General features: G+C 42.3%; 1 protein-coding gene across 1 annotated transcript; it reads left to right on the top strand.

Annotated features, from left to right (window-relative positions):
• Positions 1-682: 682 nt before the first annotated feature.
• LOC138974550 (uncharacterized) lies at positions 683-6,089 on the top strand. The gene is made up of 2 exons (XM_070347266.1): positions 683-1,472; positions 6,073-6,089. The coding sequence occupies exons 1-2, from the start codon at positions 683-685 to the stop codon at positions 6,087-6,089; spliced, it is 807 nt and encodes a 268-aa protein (XP_070203367.1).
• Positions 6,090-9,536: the final 3,447 nt, after the last annotated feature.

Raw genomic sequence — 9,536 nt, 5'->3', positions numbered from 1 at the left:
CCCTACGGTGTCTGCTCTTAAGGCCAGCGAGGAAAACAGCATCGGTTTCACGTCTATGATCGTTCCCGTTCTCGTTTCCAGTGACTCTAACCCCAACGTAGAAGTGCTGACGTACGCACTACTGGACACTATGTCCAACGCCACTTTTGTAGTGCAGTCAGTGGCTGAAGAAGTTAAAGCCAAATCGCAGCCGACTACACTCAGGGTCTCCACACTGACTGAGGACAATGCTGTGGTCTCCGGCAGGAAGTACTCTGGATTGCGTGTCCGCTCTCCTACCTCCAGTGAGTTTGTCAGGCTCCCTTCTGCCATCTCACGACCTTATCTGACCGTTGACCCCACTCATATCCCCACCTCAGAGACTGTCAAAGCTTACCCACATCTCCAACACCTGTCTCCAAAACTGCCCCCCTTGTACCCTGACTGTGAAGCAGGCCTCCTCATCGGCTACGACTGCGCTGAAGCCCTCATGCCCCTAAACGTTGTCCAAGGACTGCCATTTGCAGTAGAGACTAAGTTAGGTTGGAGCATCGTCGGCAAGGCACCGCATTCCGTCGCCTTTGATGGCATAGCCTCGTCCATGCGCGTCATCGTCAAGCCAGGATCGAGGGAAGAAGAACGTGTAGCTCACGTCTACAAGGTACAGGTGGACGAAGTCTCGTGTACTGACCCATTACATGTTATGGAAAGAGACTTTGCAAGTGACTCAGGATCCATGTCCCAGGACGATGTAAAGTTCATGAAGATCGTGAAGGAAAACGTAAAGATCAACGAAGCTGGTCACTACGAGATGCCCTTACCATTTCGACCAGAGAAACCGTCTCTTCCTAACAACAGAGGTGCCGCAGTCAAGCATCTGAAGGGCCTGAAACGCCAGAAAAAACGAGGGTACCGTGATGACTGCGTCAAGGTCATGACATTAATCTTGTACGGGCTGATCGTGACGTGTTTTGCCTCTAGGGCAATCCACATTGAAACCCTGGATGACATGTCAAGTGATTCCTTCATAAACGCCCTACGCATTGTTGTCTCCATGCGAGGAAACATATCACGCATTTGGTGTGACAAAGGAACGAACTTTGTAGGTGCATGCAACGAGTTCAAACTGGCATGGAAGGAGATGGACTCTGAACGACTGACATCAAAGATGCTGGAAAGCAAATGTGAGTTCAAGTTCAACCCCCCTGCAGCTAGTCACATGGGTGGCGTTTGGGAGCGTCAGATCCGAACGGTACGCAGCATCCTGAATGGTCTTCTCAGAAGATCAGGCCAGCGTCTCACTACTTCATCACTTCGTACGTTCCTATACGAGGTGATGGCCATCGTGAACAGTCGACCACTGTCTGTCGAGTCATTGGAATCGGCAGATGGACCACGCCCTTTGACCCCCAACCACGTCCTCACCATGAAGTCAGGTGCCATCCTTCCGCCCCCTGGTGTGTTTGAAGATCCAGACCTGTACGCCAGGAAACGTTGGCGCTGTGTCCAGCGGATGGCAGACGAATTCTGGCTGCTATGGAAGAGCCAGTACCTTTCACTCTTGCAGAAACGTCGTGTCTGGCAACGTCCCCAGGCAAACGTACAGGTGGGAGATGTTGTTGTCTTGCATGACCAGAACTTGTGCAGATCAGAGTGGTGCATGGCTCGTGTAGTCGAAGTGATGCCGGGATCTGATGGACTGGTCAGACGAGTGAAAGTGCATGTTGGAACAAAGAATCTAGACAATCACGGCCGTCCCACTGGTGATAGTCGCATATTAGAGCGACCTATTCACAAAATGACTGTGTTAGTAGATCGTGAAAATCACAAAGACAAAGCTGTGTAAGTGAACTGAAAGAACATTGAACTTTGGAGTGTTTTTCCAATTTGACAGTTGTAGATTGTTGCGGTTTGTTTTTATATCAGATGATGTAACGGACATTTATGGTTTAAGTGGTGCGGTTTTTTTTATGCCGTCGAGTAATGACTAACGGCATTTAGTTGAAACGAGATGTGTTGAAACATTGAAAATGATTGAACCGTAATAGTGCTGTGTAAATGTTTTGCAACACAATGATTTTGAGTTGTAAATTTGAAATGTCTAATTCTGCGTTATTCTTCTTTTGATATAAGGATTATGTTTGTACAAAGGTTTTTTGAAGTAAATTATATTAATATAATTTCCGGTGGGAGTGTGCATGCCGATGTGGCATGCAGTCACCTACTTTTGTTGTAATTACGTTTGCTCAAGCCATTGCATGATGTAAAAAGAAGTAAACCGTGTTTTTATTGTAGCACCTTGTTGTGACCCGGTTTGTGGAGCGTTAATATTGTTACGTGAGATTCACGTGCTCCTTGTTCAGTTGTTGTGACCTGGTTTTGGTCGGAGTGTCACAAACTGCGTCGTTTAGTTCTAGAACACCGTGAGATTCACGTGCTCTTTTCCGTGTTTTGATTTTGAGGTGAGCCCTGCGAATCTGCGTTGCAAGTTTTAGAATACGTGTGACTCACGTGTTTTTAGCTTTGTGATGTCAGCTAGTTCCTTGGTCTTCTTTCTGTTAAATATACCGTTTTAAGTTTTGAGCATGCACGGAGTGCGTGATCGGTTACTGATTGGTTGTAAAATAGTAGTTTCACCCGATTCTGTCTTAGGAATGTTGTTGGTTGGTCAATTCGGTGACCTTTGACTTTTGAATAACTATTCCATGTTAGGTTTTTGTTTTCATAAATACCGCTGCTTGACTCCTGTCTCGTCAGTCGATCTGAGGGTTTTAGGAAGCGTTTGGTTTTGATGTAAACGTATGAAGGTTAGCAAGTGAACCAACGGAGTGTTTCTTATGTTTTAACGTCAACGTAATGTTCTTGGAGACAGTTGTTTCTCAAGTGTGAATCGTTTTGTGCCCTTCGTTTGTGAGGCAACACGTTTTGGTACTGCTGGTCAACCCACACAGCGCATAAGGTAATTTTGTTGTTACTTGTTTGTGTTGTGTTTTTGGTCGCCATTTTGTAATGACTTTGTGAGTTGTTTATGTATAACGTGAGTTGAAAGTCTGACTTGTTGTAGTGTTTCTTTATTGTGTGTTCAACTGTTCTAGTGTTGTGAACGTACAGCAATGTTTTGTAGACGCTAGAAAGTCGCTAATGTTTATAATGATAACTTGTGTTTTCTGTGGTTAACGAAGTTCGAAGTGAAACGTTTTCTCCGACTTTTTCAGCCTTACGTTAAAAGAATTTAGGTAAAAGAAGCTTGCGGTCTGTGGTGATCGTTTGTAAACGGGCTTATTTCTTGTAACGTTATTGAGGGAAAGTGGATGAGTAAATATCTTGTTTGTGACTTTGATTAACGCAGGAACGTTGTCGTTAGACTTTTTTGGTATGACAGTTTGCTTTGTATTCCTGGCCTGATGAGTCAACGTTTTTGTATTTTTCTGAAAGTAGCCATTTTGGTTTTAAACGTATGTATGCTAAGTTTCTTGAGTATTCTTAGTGCTTATGGTATTGTTGAACGTACGGAACGTAATTCTTTATTGTTGTTGAACGTACAGAACGTAACTCTTTATTGTTGTTGAAGGACTAACCAACGAGTGTTTGGTAATTGTAACTTTCGTGTCTGTTTGTCTTCGCCTGTCTTGTGATTGTTTATTTTTCTTGTTTTTACTTCTCGTGTCTTGTTAATGCATTTGATACTTTTGCCATGTCTAATAATTTGTTTTCTTTTCTCTTTTTCTTTCTGTTCATAAGTTTTTTACCGCATTACGTGGTACTGTAACTATATATCTATACATTACTGATCCCTAGTGTCAGATGTAAAATAATAAACCAGTACTTTTGCGCGTTATCGCTTGTAACCTGTGTTTGTCATTTCGTATGAACAATATGTAGTACCAGCCTCGCTCACGAAGGCGCGCACAGAGAATGTGTGTGTGTGTGGGTGGGTGGGGGGTGTATGTGTGTGAATGTGTGTGTGAGAGAGAGAGAGAGAGACAGAGAGAGAGAGACAGAGAGAGAGAGACAGAGAGAGAGAGAGACTGAGAGCGGATTTGTCCTTCGCTGGGGGTATGCAGTGCCTTCAGTTGGCATTGCACTTCTACTTAATTTTTATGTTGTTGTTTACAGCAGGCAAACACTTTGAAGTGCCGAACATGTGTTGCAATTTCACAGTAAAAAATGACGGTGTAAAACGCAATCAGTCTCGTCGGTACGACTTCTGTCTTATGTGTGGTGCATGTTCAGTAAATGTCTAAAAGCACCGTCTTTGAAATAATCCTCGTTGTTGACAAGGACGTTAAACCTCAAAAGTTATACATCAGCAAATCCTTACTACCGGTAAATTAGTAAGTAAATGGACCTGTTTTTATTCACACAGTACGTAAGGCCTAAACAAAAAAATAGGTGTGGTTACGGTAACCCGACCTACCCTATTTTTTGGGGCCGACCCTATAACTTTTTATTACATTTGTCAAAAAAAGACCACAAAAAAACAAGTATGGAGGTCTCCCTTTTGCGTACTTCGGAGCGGTGTCACGTGATACGCAGAAATGGGTTGGAGGGCAAGAAGGGGAACGGCTAGTAGCGTCAGTGCGCCGCTCGATGATTCGGGAGTGTTTTAATTTAATAATGTCAAAATCAGGAACAAAAACGGTCGACCAGCCAAAAGAGAAGTACATTACATCATTGAGTGACGTTGCTAAAGTGCGATACTTGGAGAAATTGACCGAAGCTCTTTAGTTTCAGACTACATATAATTTCTGCTTCAGTGTGTGTGCATGAGTTTTCATTTTGTTATTATTCAAGAACTTGTAGTTCTATTTCTAACTTTGTATGTTTATGTGTGAAGCTCTTTAGTTTTAGATTACCTATTATTTCTGCTTCAGTGTGTGTGAGTTTTCATTTCATTGTTATTCGAGAAATGGTATTTCTAACTTTGTATGTTTATGTTTGGAGAAGCGATTCTTTTTTCCTTTTTGGGATCAAGTCTGGTGTCTGCTTTAGTGCTTACTTTGATATTTACCTTAGAACATTTATTGTGAACCTGTAAATGTGTAATGTGTGTGTGTTTTTTTTTGTTCTTCTTTTTTATATTTCTTTTTACTTTAGTGCTGCTGAAGACAGTAACTAAAAATTTCCCTGAATTCAGTGTTACGTGTTTTTTGTTTTTAATTTTTATATATATGTTGACAATGACAGTTCAGTTAAATAAAGCGTTGAACACATTATATGTATTTTAATTTTTACCAATCTGTCGAGTCACTCTGTGAATGTGAAGCTGGTGTGAGTGTGATATTTAACACATTACTTTTGATTTGTACCTAATCTCTGCCTTTGTTAGCTCCAGTAGGTGTGTTTTCAATAGTTTTGTTCAATTTTGTGAAACGTTACTGTTTTGAGACAAACCAGACACATATTTTTCCGTTTAGGACAGCTGGGCTCAACATATTAACTTTGTTGACTAAACAAAGGAGCCATTACACAGATACACACTCATTCTGACAATCACTCACCAGATTCTTCACAATTAAGAAATGTCTCAGATAAGACACACGCAAGCTTAAAAAAAGTCTCAAGAACAAAAACGTTACTGCAACAACAATGTATTTATTAGTTCTTACTAAAATCACATGCTTCAATAAAAAAAAAAGCATAAACTGTACAGACATGCTAACCAGCACTGATTAAGGCACACACTTGGAGTCAAAAAGCTATGGCATCAACATAAGCAGTGTTGAATCTGTTTCAAATTGCACACTTCAGTCAAAAAGCTATGGCATCAACATATGCAGTGTTGAATCTGTTTCAAATTGCACACCAGTCAAAAATCACATGTCTGACAATGAGTGAATTAGTGTTTCCAATCAATGAACGGTAACTGTTTACATATAAAAACTGACAAAAAAGTGAGAAAAAAAGAAAAGAACTGTACACACACACACTTGGCATCAGATCTCAAAATCAAATAAGGAATAGTGTTGAGTCTTGAAAATGCTTTGAATTCTACACACTTGAGCCAGGAAGCAAAAAAAGGAACTACACTCATGCCAGCCAGCACAAGTCATACATATACTGTACACAAGTCAAATCAATACTGTGTTTCAGGTTTGGCATCCACATAAACAGTTTTGTTTCTGTTTTAAATCACACACTTGTCAATAAACCGTATACAGACATGCTAACCAGCATTGATTAAGGCACACACTTGAGTCAAAAAGCTATGGCATTAACATAAGCAGTGTTGAATCTTGTTTCAAACTGCACATTTCAGTCAAAAAGCGAGTGAATCGGTGTTTCAATCATTAGCAAAATTAATACTGCTGTTGAGTAAATCTCGGTGTCTTCCTCCAGCGTCGACTTTCGGAGTTCTGAAAAATGCAAGAGCATTTTCCTTGTTGCTTCGGCTTGTGCAACCGATTATGCAACAAGTATTCACCATCTTGAATGAAATTTAGCCAAATCGTCGACGCAAATACGGAATCGCCGCAGCGAAACTTCGCGATCGGCACCACGCTTCCATGTTTTCGCTAAGCGGCGCGGTGGCTTCTTGCCCTCCAAGCCCCGGTGCGCACGAAGTGATGACGTCAATAGGGAGACCTCCATACGATCGAGTGCAGAAAACGCAATGAAAGCGAAAGCGCCCGAGTCGCACACTTATTTCCCTGTCAAGTAGGTTTAATTTGTACACATTAGAAAAAAAAGTTTTTAAAAAAAAAGTGATTGCCTACCTTCCTACCCTATTTTTGTTGGCTATGTTACCGTAACCACACCTATTATTTTTTTTGGCCTAAACGTCAGGTCATAAACGTAAACAGAGACAAGGCACACCGTGAGACCAAACTGCGCACTGCGTGTGTGTGTCGCTCGCCGCGATCGCTGGTCAGTCTCAGCATTAACAAGATGGCGGCCGGCCGAGCCAACCAGAACGCGTTTTTCGACCTCGCTAAGAGGGCTTGTCCCTTCTGTCTAATATAAGTTCTGTGCGCCACCCTAGCGGGACCAATGGAATCTCGCTCTGGCAGCGCGGGGGAAAAAGGGAGGGGAGGTGAAGTGCCCCGAGCCTGTTGCCGGCCTCCCTATCAACTGAAGTTAAACTCCTCAAATATACACAAAAGCTCTTCTATTAAGAAATCCCACATGAACAATGATGTTCAAACAAATGTCATTAGATGACAAACCTTACAACGTATCAGTAGATACCAAACACTTGCAGGTAGACAAAAACGCAGACGAACTGCAAAACTTCCTAGTACCAACTGTCTCAAAGACTGAGCAATTATGTCACACACATACCAATACTTCTTCTTTCTCTTCAGTTCACAAAACGTACACAAGACGTTCATATTGTGATAGGGTGGAGTGGAAGGGGGGTAAATAGGCCAGGAAGCATAAATGAGACACCAAGACAGAGGTTGCGATAACCAGAAATAATGGGAGAGACGGGACTAACTCCCTACACAATAGCAGGGACCTATCTCATATAGGTCTATGACAATAGCATGGGTGCAACCTGGAAAATTCCAAAAACCAGCAAAAGTTGGAGTCCAGCTTTTTTAGTATAAATTTAAAATGCCAAAAAAACAACTCTCCTGGAACAAAAACATCGGCAGCCGATGAAACCAAAAACCGGCTGCCGGCGTGTAGCCGGCAGAGTTGCACCCATGCAATAGGTAACTGAGGATACGCTTCACGCCTTACGGTCTTAAAACATAGGAGCGTGACACACTGACAAGGACCGATAACTTCACAAGTTACTTAGGGGGCGCTATGCTATCTATAACGTCACACAGGATGTGACGCGCCCGCAACACAGGACAGGCTATTACAAAACAAAGAACTTGGCTAGCGCGGGAAAACTGGGTCTCAACGGCGAAACAACGACACTGACGCTATAAGTTAACGCCACTAGGATAAAATAGCCACAAAGTATACGTGCACACCAAAGCATCATTCATACGATCAGAACATATTATAGACAAGCAAAATTCAATATAAACAAAAGAAACAGCATCTACTTACAGTTCACTCCTCAATGAAGAACTAAACACACACGAAGTTACAGCGGGACTGTTCAACACATCGCCGGTCTGAATCACTCACCTCGCTGATGGTAAATCAGCTATTATAGGTTAAGGTGCCTGTGTTTAAGTAGTGATAAAGAGGGATTGTGTTTAAACGGGTTGATTGAGCTTATATTTTGTCATGTGATTTCATGCGCCTGTACCTGTTGGCTCGGTGCTAAGCCCCGCCCCGTGCTGTTGTTGAAGATTGTTATTGGTGTGTGTGTGTGTGAAGTATCATAGTACCACGGGATGCCGGTGACGCGTGGTCCTTTACAAAGTCAAAGGGCAGCACGGCGTGCTTAGTTCAGCCAGATGACGAGAGCTTTTCTTGTCATTTTTTCATTGAAAAAAGGGTGTGATTGATTTTGGATCAAAGTGACATTCAGAGTGACTGTGTGTGTGTGTGTGTGTGGCGGTTAGCTGCCTGGGTTGAATGAACTGAATGTATTGTTGTTGTGGTTAGGGAGGGTAAACACATACCGTATATACGACTCTTTAGACAGTCTAGTGAAAATATAACCATTTTCTGGCTGACTATTGGTTTAAACAAGTTTATTCAATAAATTCCATTGGTACTATTACCGCATACATGAAATAAGGAACATGGAGCACAACAAGCTAGGCTTATGAGCGTACTCTTGGGGGGTAAAGGTGACCAAAACAAAACAACAACAACAACAGACAGAGAGTCTCAACATCCACATCACTAACGCTTGAAATACAGTATGTATTGCTCATGTTTAACGGACCAAAAAACACCGCACTCCACTGCCAAAACCACAGCAACAATACATTCAGTTCATTCAACCCAGGCAGCAGGCAGCTAACCGCCACACACACACACACACACACACAGTCACTCTGAATGTCACTTTGATCCAAAATCAATCACACCCTTTTTTTCAATGAAAAAATGACAACAAAAGCTCTCGTCGTCTGGCTGAACTAAGCACGCCGTGCTGCCCTTTGTAAGGACCACGCGTCACCTGCATCCCACAGTACTATGATACACACACACACAAAAGAACTGGGGCGGGGACGTAGCTCAGTTGGTAGCGCGCTGGCTTTGTGGCCAGTTGGTCGCTGTCAGCGTGGGTTCCCCTATCCTTGGCACAAAGGGTCAAAAATCCAAAACATAAGCCCTTAAAAAAATATGCCCATATTTTTGAAAATAAGCCCTTATTTCTATAAATAAGGCCTTATTTTAGAAATAAGGCCTTACATATTTACAGCCATAAGGAAATAAGGGCATAATGAAATAAGGCCTTATTTCTGATAAGGCCTTACTGAAATAAGGCCTTATTTCTGTTATGACCTTAAAAAAATAAGCCCTTAAAAAATATGCCCATAAAAAATAAGCCCTTAAAAAAATATGCCCATATTTTTCTGCGCATCGCTACTGCGCATCCGGACATTCGAAAGCGCGCACAAACTCGCCTCTCGTTCAAAACATCCGTCATAACATCGAGCGGATACAGTTCGAAAGCGCGCACAAACTCGCCAAAA

Source organism: Littorina saxatilis, linkage group LG8 (assembly GCF_037325665.1).
Source record: "Littorina saxatilis isolate snail1 linkage group LG8, US_GU_Lsax_2.0, whole genome shotgun sequence".
NCBI lineage: Eukaryota > Metazoa > Mollusca > Gastropoda > Littorinimorpha > Littorinidae > Littorina > Littorina saxatilis.
The sequence above is the reverse complement of the archived record's forward strand: the minus strand, read 5'-3'. Positions and strand labels throughout refer to the sequence as shown.

What these genes read in the sequence shown, in the direction of transcription:
- LOC138974550 (XM_070347266.1), top strand. Translation starts at nt 683, where the DNA reads ATGGAAAGAGACTTTGCAAGTGACTCAGGATCCATGTCCCAGGACGAT.